This window comes from Podarcis pityusensis (assembly GCF_964106645.2).
Source record: "Podarcis pityusensis genome assembly, chromosome: 8".
In the NCBI taxonomy this organism is placed as follows: Eukaryota; Metazoa; Chordata; class Lepidosauria; order Squamata; family Lacertidae; genus Podarcis; species Podarcis pityusensis.
In genome coordinates this window covers 19,157,559-19,177,674 of record NC_138033.1, presented here as the reverse complement: position 1 = coordinate 19,177,674, position 20,116 = coordinate 19,157,559, and the positions used below count along the sequence as shown (strand labels likewise).

At 44.4% G+C, this 20,116-nt stretch overlaps 1 protein-coding gene across 4 annotated transcripts; it reads right to left on the bottom strand.

Moving 5' to 3' along the window:
• Positions 1 to 7,465: 7,465 nt before the first annotated feature.
• On the bottom strand, positions 7,466 to 19,775 carry LOC308484355 (trypsin-like). 4 transcript variants are annotated; one of them, XM_081019246.1, is made up of 6 exons: positions 19,753 to 19,775; positions 15,906 to 16,002; positions 14,083 to 14,254; positions 9,941 to 10,194; positions 8,000 to 8,136; positions 7,466 to 7,706 (listed from the first exon to the last, which is right to left on the bottom strand). In XM_081019246.1, exons 1-6 carry the CDS (start codon positions 19,753 to 19,755, stop codon positions 7,527 to 7,529), a joined length of 843 nt encoding a protein of 280 aa, XP_080875372.1. In that variant the 5' UTR covers positions 19,756 to 19,775; the 3' UTR covers positions 7,466 to 7,526. The 4 variants fall into 4 exon arrangements, with proteins under 4 accessions (XP_080875372.1, XP_080875373.1, XP_080875374.1 ...); XM_081019247.1 differs by lacking the exon at positions 19,753 to 19,775 and adding an exon at positions 19,556 to 19,705; XM_081019248.1 differs by lacking the exon at positions 19,753 to 19,775 and adding an exon at positions 19,531 to 19,661.
• Positions 19,776 to 20,116: the final 341 nt, after the last annotated feature.

The following is a 20,116-nucleotide window of genomic DNA, read 5'->3' as shown; positions in this document are numbered from 1 at the left end:
CTTTGTGATTCACATATTAGTTGTATTTCTGCCCCAATAGGGGGGCGGGGGGCAGTTGTGTGTGTGGCAACGTGCAAAACCATCAGTTTCATAAAGTAAAAGGCTACCATAACTTCTCTATTAGAAGCAAACTCAAGGATTTACAGAGGTACACATTATCAAATTTATTGTGGCCCTTTGGGCCACCGCCACAGGTACAGTAGGAATGGGGAGCCAGTGGCTCTCCAGATATTCTTGAACTCCTATTTCCACCAGCCCTTGCAGCCATTGGTAAGGGATGATGGGAGTTGTAGTCCAGCAATATAGTCACCATCCCTAGGATGTAGAGATACCTGAATTCACATTTCTGCCTAGGTGTGAAATTCACTGCGATACCTCAAGCCTCAAAGGGAGAAGGACACCAATTGTTGGCAGAGCACACAATTTTCAGAGCTTAGAAAGCCTGTTTTAACTAGTTCAAGTCCAACAAAGGAACTGATTCCAGATTCCCACCATCCCTTTACAAAGCAAACTAATTTGGTTCATGTTAAGTTCATAGTTCAAGGTCATCCAAATGATCCTTGACAATCCACCCCCCACCCCAATTCAGGATGTTACAAGTCAGCTCTCCACATTTCCATATCAGTTTGTGAATTTTGTATGAACAAATCCTCACAAGAATTCAGCAGAATTTTAATGCAGACTTCTAATATACACGCGGGTGGTGCTGTGGTGCTGATCGGAAGGTCAGCGGTTCAACTCCCCACGACGGGGTGAGCGCCCATTGTTCAGTCCCAGCTCCTGCCAACCTAGCAGTTCAAAAGCACGTCAAAGTGCAAGTAGATAAATAGGTACCGCTCCGGCGGGAAGGTAAACGGCGTTTGCGTGCTCTGCTCTCGTTCGCCAGAAGCGGCTTAGTCATGCTGGCCATTTAGTCATGCTGGCCACATGACCCGGAAAAACTGTCTGCGGACAAACATCGGCTCCCTCGGCCAGTAAAGCAATTTCCCCTAATAGACACATTTTTGCAAAGCAATTGACCCTGATATTGCATTTTAATGTTATTTTTAAACTAGAAAGTGTGAACACTTTACCCCAGTATTTGCATTCTCTTACTTTACTAGAGAAGTGCATTTCAAACTTTGGAAAAGTGTGAGTTTTGAAGTGCAAATCTGTTAAGTTCACTTTTAAATGCAAACTGAATTGAATTTCCATCCAATTCCTAGGTACAATAGGTGTTTTTGTCTCACCTTCCTTTCACATTAAGGGAAGCAGTCATGGCTGCTGTCTGGAGTAAGTCACCCTGGAGTAAGTCAGAGGGCTTACATCTCTTTAAAAGGCAGGAAAGTGGGCAGTGTTTTACCAGGGATAGATACCAAGAAAGAGGATTTCTTTCTGGTAAATAAGAGACAGTTGTGGCATATTGTCCATCACCACCCAGCTGTCGTTCAGAGGCATGTTCTGGTCTATATGGGATTTAAAAAAATAATAATTCTATAATGCCCTTCATTGAGAACACTAAAATAGATTTACTTGCATATATTTCCCAGTTGGCTGGGGAACTCTATGAGACACAGGAAAATAGCCATCCTTTCAAAAGTGAAATCTCACATCACTTTTTTAAAACACACACACACACACACACACACACACACACACACACACACAAAGTTCTTCTTGTGATAGGAAGAAATGGAAACTCAAGAAGAAGGGTATTAGTTGAACATCAGCTTGAAAGTAAAACATGCTTCTTTACCATAGAAACGTTTTATGAAAAATTACTATCTGGCATTTGTAGTCAGGTTACTTATCAATAGGTATAACCAGAACTAAATGGCACAAAACAAAATGCATTCTGACATTTTATGGGCCATTCCGATGAGCACGAGAATAGAAAAACAGATGTATATTTGTAAGGAGCTCTCCAGTAGCCCCTTCTATCAAAAGGTCACTTGCAACAACAACAAAAATCTGACTGAAATCTTCGACAGCCCCCTTGCCCACAATCTTTCATGATGAACTGGGAAGCTTTGCTTCCAAACAAGGGCCTCCTAGTCACCTTCTCTGGTGAGATCTCAGAAGGATGACATCCATCTCTGAGAAAGATAAAGAGCAGTCCCACCTACCTGTCTGTGATACAACTGGAGGGTTTGGAGGAACACTGTGGCCTGATGCCTGCCGACAACGCCTGGCTGGTTCTACTTTAATGAGCAGGGTGCTAAAGAGTATTCATCACCATGTGTGACTAGTTTTGTATCCAGCAGATTCCTTGATGCCTTAGTCCGCACAAGTCCCACTTCGGAGCTCTTCCCAACTGCTGTATACTTTCCCGTCCCAACAGGGCCAACGCTTCTCTTCACGACTTGTGCCTGCATCCGCCACATGCCTTTACAGGGCCTCAGACGCCTCCTCTGCCATTGTTAATTTCTAGGCACTCCTCCTAATGAAGAGGTGTCAGCCTTTAATTATTATTACAAGGATTTCCCCCCTCTTTGTTGGATAAGGCTGCAAATTGAGCAATGGTCGCTGGGAAGGGCCTTAGAAAGAGAGAGATTAGTGTCAGCCTCCCCACTATTGTTCCACGACAGGTCTTTGCCGCTTTAGTTTTTAACTGGGTTGAAAAGCGTAAATGCACAGACCTGGTGATAATTTTCTGTCAAGCCCAAGGAACTGCGCAAGTTAAAAACACAGATCACGGGAATGGAACCTGCTTTGCGGAAAGTTGCTCACTTGGAAAGTTGTGGTTGGTTTCATTAATTCATTGTTCAGTCAGGCTGCTTTTAGCTCACCTTTCAGTCCAAAGGAACCCAATTTGAAATGCAGAGCCCATCATTGCACAGAGCACCAGATCAGGGTGGGGAATTAAAGGGAAGGGAGCTCAGGGCACATTTCAGGGCTGGGACTTGTCAACTGTCCAAAGATACCAGGTGTTGGTGCCAGCCCTGGCTAGCAGCCTATCTGACCTCACAACACTGCGGTCATGTTAAATCAAAGGAGCCCCAATTTTGCCACAATGGGCTTTAGGTGAATATGCCATGAGAAGCTGCCTGTCTCAGAGAAGGGGATGTAAAAAAGCACCGTTTTCTGTCCCACCCTGTCTGTCTCCGTCACATGCGTCACCGTTTCTGTTCTGCTGCAGTTTGTCTTCTGCCAGAAATTATGTTCTTTGTCTCGCTGTCAACATAACTTGCTTAACTTACTCAATTTATGGAATTAAATATGTAAACAGTGAACATTATGCAATTTGTGGAACTGATTATATAAATTATGTAAGTTAAGTTACAGTTACATTATTCCAACCCATTCATTTCAGTGCAAAGGAAACATGGCGGTGGCCAGGGTGGGGGTGGGTGGGACATAAACAATTACAGATTGTTTGCAGACTGAAAATGATAACAGCTGTGATTTCTGATCATATTCAGTTGAATTAGTTCTGCTCTCAACATGGAACGTATAAGCAAACACTGGCAATTTCTGCACCTACTTCTGCTTCAAACTTGGCATATGTCCCCCCCCCCCCCTTGTAGGGAACTGATCCAGCGGATAGTAGAGAGACATGACCAAAAGCACTCACTTAAAAAGCGAAATGTGCCCACCGGCCTGAATGTGGGGTAAGAGGCCTCATATAACCAACATCCTTAAAACTAATTAATGATGAAGGGGTTAAGAACATAGAGTTAGCTGTCCTGCTTAGCTAGGTCACACACTCCACCTTGGGAAGGGTTATCCAGCCTTTGTTCTTTTCACTTTTCGCCTTTTGAACCATACTAAGAAGGAGGTCAAAGCTGGATGCTCCAGGAAATTCTATTTGAATATATGAACCAAGCTTAGACCATGTGGCTTTAGACAGCCATCTTTCTGGTTTTATACAAATAATTTAGAAATATTTACTACTTTGGAACCTAAGTTTTTTACCTAAATTTTCTTTCTGCTGTACAAAAAAGCCCATGATTCTGACCTTTGAAGAGTTTGTAAGTAAATCATTTCTAACTTACCAAACATGTGGTCTCTTTGTACAGTATGGGGGTGGCCTGCTGCTATATAAGCCTGCATCTGAGTTACTGCAGAGATTCTAACAACGCTGGAGGCAGCAAAGGTAAAAAAATGTCTGCTTCAAAATGGTTCCAATAATTTGAGTTTTGTAAAATAGTAGAATGTCTTTATAAATAGTGGCATGCCCAACTTGTTTCAGTTTTTTAAAAAAGTTATTTAGGGACACAGCAACACAGTTTTCCTATTAAGATTATGTCTTTTTAAAAAAATAGTTGCGCATTCCGGGGTGTGTGTGTGTGTGTGTGTGTGTGTTTGACCTTAGAGGGATGGGTGCCCACAGGAATTTTCCCAGTGGTGCACAGAGGAGTAAGTAAGTTAGGAAGCATACATACTAGCATCAGTGAATAGGTCTACAATTTATCTGATGGGTGGTGAGCTGGTGACAAGGCCTGGGTAGACGAAAGATTTTCCTGAAAACACCCAACATGCCAGGATAACAACACTGGCCCATATTTCAGGGTTATGCTACCCTTCCTGAACCTGGTGCTCTCCAGATGTTTGGGCCTGCAACAAGGACATACTGGCTGGGGATGATGGGAGCTATCCAAAACATCTGGAGGGGGCAACCAAGTTGGGCAAGGCTGGTGTAGACAACAGATGTCTAGATGGACTTGGTACAAGGCAAATCCCTACATTCCTGTGGGTGGGGGCACGCTTTCTATAGTCAAATGTATACACTCTTCTGCAGCTTTGTGTAGCCACCCGCTCCTTGCCCCATCTGGAAGCTTGCTGTACCATTTTAGACCTAGGTTCAGGGCAATTCCCTTACGCTGCCTTCTCCCTTAATTGCTCCCTTCCCTATGGCAGCAAAACTTTGGTTTCACAACCAGCCCAGACAGACTTCTTGCCAGACACAAAGCATGAGCTAAGTGAAGTGGTGGTTGCGAGGTAATTGCAGCCCACGCCGCCCAAACAAGTCTGGATAGACCTCAGGCTCTAGAAAGGTCACACCGCCGAGGAAAGCAGCAGAAGGTATCTTTAGGGCTGGCACCTGGAACCACTGTCCCATCTACAAAATGGACAGGCCAGCCCTACACATTCCTAGGGTATGAGTCTGACTTGATGGATCTCCCATGCACTGCTTTCTTATTTTCACATATGTTGTTCTAGGCATGGCTTAGAGGGCACAAAGGTGGGGCTGCCCTTGAAGACTGTCTGGAAACTTGAAAATATTGCTGTGGCCCATCCTTTGACAGGCACAGGCCGATGAGAGTTTGTTACACCTGTCTTACAATGCTCTATTGACTACCACTCCCCCCTGGATCCAATTCAAAATGGTGGCTTTGGCCTAGAAAAGTTTGAATGATTTGGGCTCATATAAACACCGCTCTTCTGCCAGTGAAGCATTCTCCTATATGAAGAGCATCTCCACAGCTCCAACATGCGCATTAAGATCTGCTAACAGAATCCTTTTTTTTTATTTGCAGATCCAAGATTAGCATCTACTAGAGCTTCAGTCATAAATGTTCTCCATGAGTTCACTAGAAGGTGCCTTCTGGATCTGCCCCCAACGTCGGTGTGGCAGCTGCCTTCATCCTGTCCATTTGGTGGAAGGTCTGAATGGTAATTCTATGTATGTGCATGCTACAGTACTGCCTATGTATTATGTACTATGTACCCCTTTGGATGTCCCAGAAACGTGTTTAGGCCTGCACCTAGCACTTGCTGGTAGATAGAAAAGTGCAGCTCTGTCGAGTTCTTTAAGCATGAATCACAGCTTCCTAGAAACAGCATCTATACTAGAAAGGCCACCTGGCCGGGTGTTGTGGGGCCATGTATCCCTTAGAGCTAGGGCTACCTAGGCTCACATGTGAGTCATAAAACAGTGACTCGGCACTTTTAAGCGCTGACTAGCGTAGGATGGGAATATCTCGGTTGTCCCATTACTTTGTAGTTCACTGTTGGCCATGACTACTCACCTGAACTTGCCATACATAAACTTAGAGAAGGTCACAGGGTGGTGACCCCAGGCATGGGAGCTAAAGTATCGTCAGCACTCCCAGATAATAAATAAGGACCAAGGCCACAAAGGGTGAGTTGGACTCATGGTGCAGGCCGTGATGTTGACACCAGTGCTGCACATTCCATCTGTAAGGTGTTCAACCTGTTGCCTGCCCAAGAAGGGAAAGAGATTCTTGGGCAACAGATGGGGCTGTAAGATCTTTTCTGATTCCTGTAATTGCTGCACTGCAGGAGTTTGGACTAGATGACCCTCGGTGGGTACCTTCCAAACCTACAGTTCTCTGGTTCTGTGATTCCTCTTGTGTTGTTCCTTATTTTCCTCTCCCTGCTCATAAAATCCATTAAAGTACAACCTTGGTGGTCTTCATTGTCCATGTGAACTCCAAAAAACTTCTGCCTTAGGCATCAATAACCTTTTTGCAGACCACCCCCTACCTTTCAGAGATCCCTCTCATGAGATGCACGGTTGACACCATCTTGTGTCAAGACCTACATTGGCTCCCAGTACTTTTCCGAGCACAATTCAAAATGTCAGTGCTGACCTTTAAAGCCCTAAACGGCCTTGGCCCAGTATACCTGAAGGAGCGTCTCCATCCCTGTCGTTCAGCTCGGACACTGAGGTCCAGCTCTGAGGGCCTTCTGGCGGTTCCCTCACTGCGACAAGTGAGGTTACAGAGGGCCTACTCGGTAGTGGTGCCCACCCTGTGGAACGCTCTCCCACCAGCTGTCAAGGAAATAAACAACTATCTGACTTTTAGAAGACATCCGAAGGCAACCCTGTATCGGGAAGTTTTAAATGTATGAAGTTTTGTTCTGTGTTTAGCCTAATGTTTTACAATTTTTTATGTGTTGTAAGCTGCCCAGAGTGGCTGGGGAAACCCAACCAGATGAATGGGGTATAAATAATAAAATTATTATTATTATTATTACCCCACACGCCCTCAGCAGCCATTTTGTGACTGATACTCGTGGCACTTCCTCAAAATTCCAAATGGGCCCCTAGGCCCCTGAAAGGTTGGCAACCCTTGTTTTGTGTGGTTGAGTTGTATTTTATTGTATCCTTGGGGTTTTGTGTGATTTTCATGGCAAAGTTTTATTATAACGGCATTGTCATTTTATGCTTGTATGTTGTTCTCTGCCTTGTGCGAACTTGGTCCAGAAAGGTAGCTTAGTCGTATTAAAATAGATAAACCCTATTGCCACCCCGAGCTCATTGAGGACTGAGCATGCTCCATAAATGTGGAATGACAACTGCCTGTTGAGGGCAACACAACTGGGGCGAAGAGGGAAAGGGATGAAGTGGCTAGAATCCTGAAGAGGGAGCACTCCACACACGGCAACATTTTTTTGTGGGTCCTTTTTGTACGTAAATAACTTTGAGGCACACAAAGCGCTAGGGAATCCAAGGAGAGACAATGCCACAGCACAATAGCGACCCCTCCCAATGGCTGGTAGAATATGGCAATAAATCTCGGCTTTCTTATCTTTATTTTGAGATCAAGGTCCCAGGGCGGTAGCATCTCCCCATGGCACTAACAAGTGTCTGCAGCACGGTTGACTGAGTTGTTCCGTATGACACTCTGAATCCAGTCGGTGAATCGGCAGATTTTTGTGTAGACCCCGGGCTTGCCAGACTGTGCGCAGATCTGCATCCCCCACGAGACGATGCCTTCAAGTTTCCCGTTGCACACCAGGGGCCCACCGGAGTCGCCCTGCCGAGCAGAATTATTCACATACTTATTTAGACTATTTATATCCCAAACTCCTGAATCAAAAGATAAAGCAACGAGAAAAGGACAACAACAACAAGGAAAGCCAAAACTCCCTCAGCTTCTCCTCCCCAAAATGACAGGGGCCTTGGTGGGCACCAGGGGTGGAAGATGACGTTGTGCGCCATTTTGAAGGGCCCAAGTATGGACCACCTGAAACTGCTTTGATCTGGTGTTCTGGTAAACATCTTTATTATTTTGTGGGGGGTTTTGCCCAATAGGGGAAAGCCTCTCACCTGGCAGGAGTCTACGCCGCCTCCGCTCACACCAGCACACAACATGTTTTCTGTGATACCATTGGGGTATGCCTGGTTGCACTCTTCATTTGAAATTGTGTAGACCTGGGCACACTGCAGGATGTCAGGAAACTGTGCTGCAAACAAAGAACACCGATGGTTTTATGGAGGTGCTGGCGACACTGGAGAAAAAGCCACCACTTTTATCATGAGCCCCAGCCTAAGTTGACCCGTGGATCGTTTTATATTTCACTATCGACTTCCTATATGGCATTACTCGGGAATGGTAAGAAACCAAATAATCAGAGCAGTTTTGAAATCAGGGGTTAAAATCAATGCAGTTTCCGAAGATTCAGCCTTGTTTCAAGATGGCATCCAACTGTATCCGAACGCAGGCAAGAACCTGCTTGATCTCAGGAGCCACCATGCTCAATGTGGTTATAATATTTCAAGAGGCATAGTGAACAAGCAACTTTCAAAAATATAAATAACTGTTGGTTTTGATTGTTAGTCATCGTGTTCTGTTAACTTCAAGCAAATAAATATATAGATGCAGGCCAGGAGATCTGGAGCAGTGAAACTTTGGATGTTTGGTGTAGCTGGTAGTTTAATGTTGAAGCTCCACTTGCCTGTATACAGGTAAATAAACACATTGGACTGCATCCAACCAATTTCTACTTAGACTGGACCCATCAAAATTAATGAACCGAAGTTCATCATAGCCATTAATATCAGTGGGTCTACTCTGAGTAGAGGACTAACATTGAACACAACCCATTTTGCAGGACTACACAGGGCATGCTAATTTGTTCCATATATACATACATATATATATATATATATATATATATATATATATATATATATATTTGCAATTTCCCTAAAAGGGAATGCTGGCATTCTCTTCTGAAGATCAGTCAGGATATTGGTTCTCTTTTTTCTTCTGCATACCTAGGGCAGATGACTGATAACGTCAAGAGCCAGAGGGTACTTGGTACCAAGATGGCGAGTTGGAGACTTTGATGACCCTCAAAAACTATAACTGAAATTGGGAAGCAAAGCAAATCAGAGCCTCACACCAAGAAGGATTTTTTGTTTTGTTTTTTGCATTGGGTAAATTTGAATCTGGACTCTTTAACAGCACTGAAATAACCCCTTCGTGACTGGAAGCACTCTGAAATATGAGAGAATGGCTATAGCAGAAGATATGAAAGGGAAATAATTAGCGCTGTGGCTAATTGATCCATTAGTTTACTCGATGAAGAAAAAGTTTAATTTACTAAAAAAACCACCCAGCATATTTTTCATTTTTAAAAACTACACATATTAATTAAAAAACCTGCAGATGACAACCACCATCTTAAAAGAGGCACCACACTTTACTTTCACATAGGTTAAAAATGCCTCTTCAGCTTAAGAGGGAATCACAGAATGGGATGCCTCCTCTTTTAAGGAGGACTCCTGGAAAAGAATACTTTTTCTCTCTAGATGGAATGCATCTTGGAGGGAATGCATCTTAAGAGACAATCGTAGGATGGAATGCTCTCAAGAGGGAATCCCCCTATTAGGAGAATACCTCTTCAGCGTCATGCATAATTTATAAAGTATGCTGCTTACTTTCGTTTTTCTACCCACATGCAAATTTCCACACATTTAATGAACCCCAGTGATTAACTGATGATTATTCTTAGAAACAAAACGAAACTGGGCGACAGACGTTGAAATACTTGGAGATCTGGGGCAGGGCGTGACAATTAGGGTGAAAATTTAAAAGTTGCGCAAAAGACAGAGAGAAAATACAAATGAGAAATAGCGGGGAGGTATAATGCTTTGTGCAGGTGGAAAATGTGGCGATGGAGACTGCATGAGCAGGCTGCGGCCATCAACTCTACACCCACCACATCCATGCCCCTGGTATGTATTGAAAATTATCTACTGTACATTGAGGGGTTGTCGTGGTCCCCCAGCCTGACACCTGGCACCGAGTGTTCGGCTGAACACATTGGGTAGCCAGCTGAATAGGCCTGACATATTCATTGATGAAGGCGGGATTGCTCAGTCGTATCAACATGATGTCGCTATCATGTGTGGTGGGATTGTAGTTGGGGTGTGGGAATTTCTGTGCAGATGTGATGCACTGCTCCGAGCCCTCGTTCGCCCTGAGGCTGCGATCACCCATCCTTGTGTGGATGACCCTGCATAGGATGAGAACAGGAAGGAGAGGGGGAGGAGAAAAAGAAAAGAAAGAAAAGCCGTAAGAACATAAATCTAAGAAGAGTCCTGCTAAACCATTCCAAAGACCCATCTAGACCTCCGTCCTGTCTTGCAGAGCAGCCACCTCTTGTAGACGTGGCCAGCCACGAAGCATAGCTGTCGACTTTTCCCTTTTCTTTTAAGGAATCCTATTCAGAATAAGGGAATTTCCCTTAAAAAAAGGGAAATGTTGACAGCTATGCCACAGAGAGGAGTAGGCCTGTTCTCCATGAAAATTTAAATCACAGGGCACTGAACCTCAGAGAGGAAGCATTTCAACCACAATAATGGGATAATCACTTGACCTTTCCATAACACCCCAGAATCAGAGCTGGAAGAGATCTTGGAGATAATCTAGTGTCAATTACAAAATGGCTGCCGTGCTGGTGTGTCGCATAACACAAAATGGTGGCCTCTTGTTCACAGAGAGAAACTCTTTGCACTTCTCCTCTGCTCAGAATGGGAAGAAGGGTGGGTGTCCACCCCTGGCATCTAATGAAAGGTGGGCATGTTTGGTTTAGTTCACATTCAAAGGCAAATCTACTTGATTTGTAGTTTTTGAAACAACGCACCGACCAAAACAGAGTCATCCCTCAAAATTCATTTTCCTCCAGATTTTGCAATACAGTTCTCCCACAAAGTAATGTGTTCAGTACCAGTGTTTCACCACCACACCTTCTCCCCCTCCTCTCCCATGGGATAGAGAAATAGACAGATTTATCCAAAGGTAACACAAGCCTGGTGTGGTATTTACAGGTTTCAAATCCCAAATCAGCCATGAAGCGAAGTGTCTTCCCGCCAAACAACCTCACTGAATTGTTGTGAGGATAAAATAAAGCTCCTTGTAGGAAAGGCAGGATGCAAATTTAACAAATCAATAATAATAATAATGAATAAAGTGGAACTTCAGACTTCATTACTGAAAAACCTAATGAGAGTCACTTTTTTTAAAAAAAAATATGAAACTATAAGGATATATTTTCCATGGGGAGAGGAAGACAAGTGCTTTTTAAGGATGTTTGTTAAGTGAGAAAGTTTCTGGATCCTTCTTCCTTGGACCGCTGTTGCTGTTGGGGCAGGCTCATGAGAAATGTGTTTATAGGTTGCTTTGAGTCATTTCCATGAGTAAGGAACTTTTTAAAAAAAATTGCTCAGTTTACAAGATGATCTGCAAGATTACAGCTCTGATTACTGTTCTGTCCAGATTACCTGATGACTACATACACATGAAGTATCTGAGCACTAAATAACACTGACTCATGGAAGGCCCTCCAGTGAGGCAATAGGGGAGGAAGGTATGGCGCCAAGACTTCTTGTCTCCTTGTGGGTAACCAGCTAAAAGGCTAAAAGAGTCACCCTCCCTTTATGGTAGCGTCTTAGGAAACGATAATCCTCTTCCCTCTCCAAGGTAAACATGGTGAGGTCTTCTGTAAACCGTTTCCTGCAAGACTTGTCTTCCAAATGCTTCATCATCCTTTTTGACCAAGGTGTAGCAGAGTAGGAATGTGGTGAAGAGGAAGGGCATTTTTTTCAGAGCAGGAATGATGGCATCATCTTCCTGGTTAATTGTCAGACCCTCCTCGCTCTGACGTGTATGCTCTCGCTCTCACATTTCTGCTCTTGTTTATGACAGATTAGTATAGAGGATGGCATATTCTACGGCTGTCAGCTGATCCCAATAAATCAAAGATTATGCCACGTACAGCTGTTCTTTGTATGTAGTCTCATCCATACTGTTTGAAGTGTATAAGCAAGCTTCCTGTGCCTCTATTAATTCTCCATTGTCCACATGATGTTTTCCTCCAAATCACTGCCTCCCCACACTTCCCCCTCCCTCTGCCCAGATCTCCTTATGCCTTTCCCTTTTCAGAGCATCCCTGTTATGAGAAAATCTGGATTGAAGGAGGGGAAGGTATGAGAAGATAGTGATTGGAAAGAAAACGTCACGTGTGTGGGATAAATCAGCCTCATATAACCAATGTGCTTAATACATGAAGGGGTTAAGACCATAGAGTAAGTTGTCCTGACAGGCTTAGCTAGGTCACTCTCCATCACCTTGGGAGCACAGATTACCAAACTCTTTGTTCTCCCACTTTCCTCCATGTGAACCTACCAGTAAGGATGTCTAAGCTGGATGTTGCAAGCTTAGACCACACAGCCTTAGTAAACCATCTTTGTGTTTCTATACAAATAACTTAGAAACATTTACCACTTTGAAACTAGCCTAAGGTTTGCTGCCTGTCTTTTCTTGCTGCTGTGTAGACAAACTCATGAATCCGACCTTTGAAGAGTTTGTAAGTAAACAATTTTAAACTTACCAAATGTGTGATTTCTTTCTATGCTAAGGGAAGTTGGGAGCTTTAGAAGAAACATAGAAGGGGATATTTTAAAAGTCTTAATAGCCTATATTTCCATGCTTTGTTTTGCCGCATGTTTTGTTATTTCAAATCTCTGCTGGGGCCCTCTCATCAAAGATTACTTGCCCCAAACCTGGATCTAGGCATCCAGGGAATTCTCCTTTCTATTTTACCAACAACAACCTAACAGTATGAACAATTAATAGTTACAGGAAGCTACTATCCACATTAAATAACAGAATGGAATATATATATATGTGTGTGTGTGTGTGTGTGCATGCACACCCTGGCTACATTGTAGCCAACACCTTTTGTATTTTAACAAGCCTACTCAGGCATATAATTTAGTCATCTATGTTTCTCATAGTCATCTTTGTTTTTACTTGTTTTATTGTGTGTATACTTTGTTGTTGTTTTTTTACACTTTTCTTAGAGAGTTTTGCCATTAAGCGGCCTATAAATCTTTTTATACATTGTTATGAGTTTAGGCGATTTAGAGGGTTAGTCTGGATGGAACAGTGGATCTCCTATCAAACCTTCAATCTTGTACCTGGTTGGGGGATGGGGGTGGTCTTGTCACCTCACCCATTGCACTAGAAAGAAGGTCTATTTACTTCAATAGAACTTAATTCCAGGCATATAGGATAACAGCAGCCACATTTAGGCTGAGGTGTAAAAAAAAAAGAAGCAAAACAATGCAGCTCCCTCTCTCTCCTCTTCATAGCATCCAGAAGCCACCAATTAAACATGATTTCCTTTTAATTCAGAGCAGAATACTATACTTAAGAGCTTTTGTTTAAGCCAGGATATTAAACTGTGGTTTAATATCCCAGCTTGTTGCATAGTTTCTCGGTTTGGGCAACATAGGAAACTATGGTTTGATTGGATATTTTCACATTTCATTGAAGGGTTCCTAAGGCATGACCATCCAAATGCAGCCAAGATCTGAGACCACTGGAGTGTCACACGCACCTAAAAACCATTTTCCTTCCCACTCACTCGTCTGAGATTAAAGCCCTGAAAGTCCCACCGTTCCATTTTACAACCACAAGATGGCTTCTGGAGCAATACCTGCTGTGTTTATGTATGTATAGGAAACCGATAGTGGGGAAAAGTTCATCCAAGATCCCCTTGGACAATTATTTTTTTGGGGTGGGTGGGTTAGATTTTGTGTATTTACAGGATTGTCTACCTGCAAACTTCCTAGACATCTCAGGTCGCAGTCTGATACCTATTTAATAATAAGAACAGGAGAACATTGTGGGCTGAGTTGTATGGTACCGCAGTAGGAGGGGCAATTAAGAGGGTTGCGGAGGGAAGGAAGTGAACAGAAAGCTCCCCTGCAAGATACACCTTCCATTTCTGCAACAATGGCTACAATGCAACATTAAAACCGCTCCAGAGATGCTAATAACCCCAAAGCCCTTCCCACCTTGCCCTTCTCCCAGGATCAGCAATCTTGAGTTTCCTTACCCCTGTTGGTTACAGTGAGCAGCGGTAAGAACCCAGTACTTGTCTATCAGAACGCCTCCGCACAGAATATCTGGTCCATTTCTCTTGCTATTGGAGAGGACAACCTGGTAGCGCTGTTCGCCTAGGGTGCAGTCTTGGCCCCCGATGATCCGCGACTCATCCTGCGCAGCAACTGCAGAGGAAAACCAGCTAAGGTGAGAGATAGCTTCCACCATACCTAGCGATGTCACACTGGCTAAGCGGCAAGGATCCCAGCCACCAGCCCAGCTTGGTTAAAAGAGAGAGGAACCTCTTTCAGCCTGAGGTCTGCATTCCCCCATGGGCAGCCTTCCATGTAGGCCATTATGCTGCTGGTGGTTGGGGCCAAAGGTGAAAGTGGGTGGAGTTACAGATGCGACCCTGTGTTTTGTGTAGAGGGCAATTTTTCCAGCCTTGCAAAAGTCAGCTGTTTCTGCACTTCCCTCTACGCATGCTTCTCTTCATCCGGGCAAGCAAGGACACAACCAGGTCAGCCAAAAGCCCTCCAGGAGCAGGGTTAGCGAGAGGGACATGACCTGTAGAAAGTCCCAGGGCTTGGATAGACCACACTGAGTCACCAGGTTTGACGTCCCTGATCCCCGACCCAGATGAATGTATAGAAATCCTATGGCAGTGCTTCAGAATCTATTTATCTATTACATTTATGGAACACCGCCTTCATAACCATAAAGGCTCATCCACACGCCCGTTTTGCCTCATGTTTGCTAAGCACAGATATGCACCTTAAAGCTCAAAGTCCAACCACTTTTATTTTTTGCAACACTGTTTTCCCTGGGAAAACCTGCTCCTTAAAGCTGAATTGGAACTAACAGCAATTTGGTCTGATTCAGCGGATTTTCACGGGGGAAACACTGGGGCAAAAGAAAAAAGTGCTCAGAGAAGGAGCTTTAAAGCTCGAACCTGTGCCTAGAAATGCGGCAGAAAATGAAGTCTGGATGAGCCCCGAGTTCGCTCAGCCCAGATACTGAGGCCTTCTTCCTCTGAGGGCTTTCTGGTGGTTCCCTCACTGCGAGAAGCAAAGTTCCAGGGAACCAGGCAGAGGGCCTTCTTGGTTGTGGCACCCGCCCTGTGAAATGCCCTCTCATCTGATGTTAAGGAGATGAGTAATTACATAACATTTAGAAGACATCTGAAAGCAGCCCTGTATAGGGAGGTTTTTAATGTTTTATCATGTTTTTACTATTCTGCTGGGAGCTGCCCAGAGTGGCTGGGGTATTAATCATCATCATTTGGGTTGATGACAAAATACAATGCAAAGTTTACATGATATCACCCTCCAAAAAACAATTATTTTTAAAAAACTCTAAACAGCTAAAGCCAATGCAAGCACAGCAATTAAGAACAAATTTGAAGCAAATGACAGGAATAATTAAGTGCAAAGGTATAAAATAGGGATGAGGAACTGGCCACCCTCCAGATGTTGATGAACTACAACTCCCATCATTCCCAGTCATTAACTAGGCTGGGGCTGATGGGAGTTGGAGTCCAGCAGCCTTTAGAAGGTTGTAAAAGCACTAAAAGTGATGTGGGAGAGAACTTGGGAGAACAAAAAGGTCTTCTTTGCCTGGTGCCTAAAAAAACAAGCAAACGATGATGCATGCCAGGTAAGAAGGACAAAGGAGGGTACTCTACAGAGGGGCACCAGCGGCGGTGCTTTGCTGCAGAAAGCATGCCATTTTCCTATCTCCTCAGGACCATTTTTGGAAATATGAAGGAAGGACATGCACTCACCCCTGATCTTCAAGCCATACTTTCAGCCGTATGCCCAGGTGATACTTCCCTACCTGTAAGAGTCAGCAGAAGAACCACCATCGCCAGAAGCCTCATGGCCCTGCAGGGAGTAGATGCCACCTGCATGTGTCTGTCTTGTTGTTGGCGGTGCTGTTGGATCGAAAGCAGTTTATTGTCACCGAATTCATCACCCTTAAATCCAAGCTGGCCCCACCTTCCTTGACATTGTCTAGAAGCAGAAGGATCCAGTTATGTGGGTTCTGCACCCGCCCACACAACCAGCCTGCTGATGCTCAGCCCCTGGAATCAGGAGGAAGGAAACTCTTGACTGCGACCCTTGGTCCTGGCATGGTTCTTACTATGCCAGTCTGAGCTGGCTCCTCCAGCAGAGACTGAGGTTAAGGTGATTTTGCCATGCTTCCGAATGGCGAGCTGAATGATTCTAGCAACTTCTGGGCCCCCATGACTTTGCAGCTGTCTTGGCTTAAATACAAAAGAACGTCAACACTACCAGGTAAACACAGTCTGATCTACAACCCGGCTAAATTGAATTGCTTGCATTATATCTGAATTCTTTGGCTTCAGTCCAGTTATCTTATCATCACTGTGCTCCAGAGCAAGGCACTAATTACAAAGTGTGAGCATCAATTCACACATCTGAATTTGGAGAGAAAGAAGGGACAGAGGCAGGGATCCTTTAAAGACCACCCTAATAGCTTTCCCCATTGCTGCTACTGAAGTAGCACTACTGCCCTCAATGGGGTGTTGTTTTAATGGCCCTGCATCCCCATCCCAACTTAATGCAAAGGAGTAGGACTAGCCTTCTGCCAGAAGTGTGTCAAAGTTTCTTTCCAACTGGGAGAGACGTGTTCCACTGCTAAAAACAAGAAGCAATGCATAGCATTTGGAGGGTAAAAACCAGGAAAGACCCGCACCCCATACATGAAGCCACAACCTTGCAGAAAAGCTAGTTGGGTCTGGGTCTGAACAGTGCCTTGATGGGCAACCTCCTGGGAAACACATCTATGCTTCGCTGGGTTTCATAACGGAAGAAATGTAGGATGCAGAGGCGTCAGCGTCTCAAAAACATTGTGGGGGCCTGACATGATGTCCTGATGTCACGTGCATGACATGACACGATGTCCTGAGGTGCAAAGCTAGGGTGTGTGGAACTGAACGTGGTGGCAGCGAGGCCCCAGTGACTGGCTATCTCCATCCTCCCGCTCTTCCTGATGTGCAAGGAAAAGACGGAATAAGCTGCCCCCAGCCAGCAGTGGCAGCAGCAGGAGGAGGAGCCACCGACTATTGAGCCAAACCACATCTGGCTCTGTGTTTGTCCTCTGAACAATGAGACCCCCTGGCCACCTAAGAAAGGAAGGAAGGAAGGAAGGAAGGAAGGAAGGAAGGAAGAAAGAAAGAAAGAAAGAAAGAAAGAAAGATTGGAAGGGAACACTTGCAAACCCTGACAACATTTTTTTTAATCACTCTTTCTCAGCAGATGAATTAAAGATTACAGGGCAGGACATCTAAGGACTGTAGTCACTGCAGCCCTACTCAAGAGTAGACCCAAGGGAAATGAATGAGACCAAGTTCATTAACACCAGCAGGTCTGCTCTGAGTAGGACTAGCTTTGAATACCAGCCTAAGATCCCCACACCATGGAAGCGCTAGTGGGGCCCGTTGAGTGAAGGCTGATGAGTCAAACACGATTTCCAGAAAGGCCCACAAAGAAAGGAAAGGAAGAAGACATTAAATACAAACAGGGAAAGCTCTGAGTAAGGGGTCAGGATCGTGGGTGGGTTGAGGTCAGTCTTATAAATATCAAAATGCTGGAAGCAGAAAAGAGGATTCAATTCCAAAGCAAAGCTGAGATGAGATCCCTTCTCTTTTCAAAAATACATTTTGCCCCTCCCTGTGAAAAATGGGGGGGGGGGGGCATTTCCCCATGAAAAATTTTGGGAAGTGATTTGCCACTTCTGCAGTGGACAGGAAGCTGTTGGGAGAGCCTGGCACCGCTTTCCACTGACCACAAACCCCAAAATGCCTTGGGAGCGACACAAAGCGATGCAACATGCTATAACTCCCCAGATATCCCAAGAAGTGCCTCTGGAAAGTGGCTGCAAAGAGAACTTCCCTCAGTTTTGAGTGGCAAAGGCTATTTCTTTAAATTATATCTATTTATATCCTGCCTGGTACTTGAGGCAGTTTACAAATAAAAGAAAAACAGCTAAAAATATGGGGGTGGGGGAACAATTATTTTATTTTTTAAAATGAAGCATATCTATTAAAAAAAGCATGCAGATATATACAATAAAGACAGCATAGAACCAGCTCTTTCATGAAAAGCAGTCCATTCTCAAAAGCCTGTTGAAATAAGGTCTTCACTTGCCAGTGGAAGGACAACAAGGAGGGAGACGGTCTGACTTATCTAGGGTGGGAATTCCCAAGTTTGGGCGCAGCTACCGAGAAAGCCACTTCCCGCGTCCCTTCCAGTCATACCGGAGAGGGCGTCAGGACTGAGAGAAGAGAGACCCCTGAATATCTCAAAATCCAAGCAGGTTTAACATGACGGAATCTATGGCTTGTGGGATTAATTAGGCCCTCCAAGGCGTTCTGGCCATGCCATGCCTATCTGCCTACACCTAACTATAAATCTGAAAGTTAAAAAAAACAACAAGGGGAAATATCCTAAGATTAAGTATAGTAAGAAACAACCTCCTCCTCAATATTTCAGATACATCTCTCCCCCCTCATCCACCACAACTTTTCAGAAGAGTTTCGTCTCCCACCCTGGCAAATGGTTGGAAAAAAAATTGGGGGACGTTTTTGTCACAGCTCTATTCCAAATATATCATTTGAAATTGCAGTAAAGGGATATGTCGAATCTTTTGGCAGAAATCCATAAAGAATGCTGATTTTGTTTTATTTGTCAGAGATGCACTTCCATCGATGCAGCAGCCTTGATTATACAAATAGCAGAAATATGTATTTGAAAGTCCTGCATTATCTCTAACTATCAGGTTGGCCTTTCCTGACTGCTCTACCCTCTTTTAAGCGAAGAGCAAGATTTTATACACAGTAAGACTGCACCTTACGCAGGCGTTACGTTCCAGGCATTGCACCTAAAGCCAAAATCGCTTACGGTCAAAGCCCATTGGGTTCAAAGTCATTTTTCCTAGAACCCTGCCCCCTTCCAATCTCCCTGCCTTTTTCGCCATGTGTGTAAAGTTAAATGCACACAAGTTGCCATCTTACTGTGTGTGTGTGTGTGTGTGTGTGTGTGTGTGTCTGTGTGTATGTTTGGGATTATTCCAAGCGATAATTCATTCCTCAGTGTGAAATTACAGCAAATGTTTTGAATGCTTGAATTTTTCAAACAGTATTATTCTCTCTAAGCCGCAGAGTTTTTCTTTATGTAGAACAGGGGACGGAATCCAAGAGGGAAAATGTCCCTGAACCCACTTTTGTTGCACTATGCCCCCTCCAGATAGCAATAATGATATGGTGGCATTGGGGAAGCATCTCAGAATAAAGAATAAAAGCAGAATAAGCCCACTACTAATGCACTACGGTTGTGTCAAGAACATGTCGCAAAATACACCCGCAAGAAAGCACTGGCCTGGACAGGCCCCTCAACCGTTCGCCTTGCTGCCTTTGGGTTTTCCCCCAACTCCTCACCTCACTCACACAAAGGCATAGTCACCTGCAGGTCCTGGGAGGAAAGAAGCACTTGCAGCCGCAGAGATTCCGCAGTAAGAAGATGCGTCTGCGGTTGCTGCCGCTGCTGCCTGGGCTATGAGTCAAATGTGCCTTATCTGCCCATCTTCCCTTGATCAATCGCCCTGTGTTTATCCATCACACATGTTTAGACAAGGAGGGCAACTCCCTTGGGCTTCTTACCATGCGCAACTATCAGAGCAATCCTGCTCCTTCTGTTTTGTGTAGTGGGATCTCCAAAGCACCTGCAACCGTTGTCAGGCTCCTTTTCTAGCACTGCTTGGAATCAGGCCACCTGGAGAGAAAGATCTCCAAAAAGGTCTGCCTCCAGTTCACAATTTGTTCCACCCTTTGCGCAGTATATATAGTTGCCCACATCTCCCTGCTGTGATGCTATCCTGCCCTGCCAAGTACTTTCTTCTCATCCTGGTCCTGGCAATGCAGAAGAGCTAAGGTGACCATCACAGAAGCCACCGCCTTCGTTATTATGGGGAGGTGGTTTTTTAAAAAAATCTAGGCATCTGAAGGCATCTAACATGATGACCGT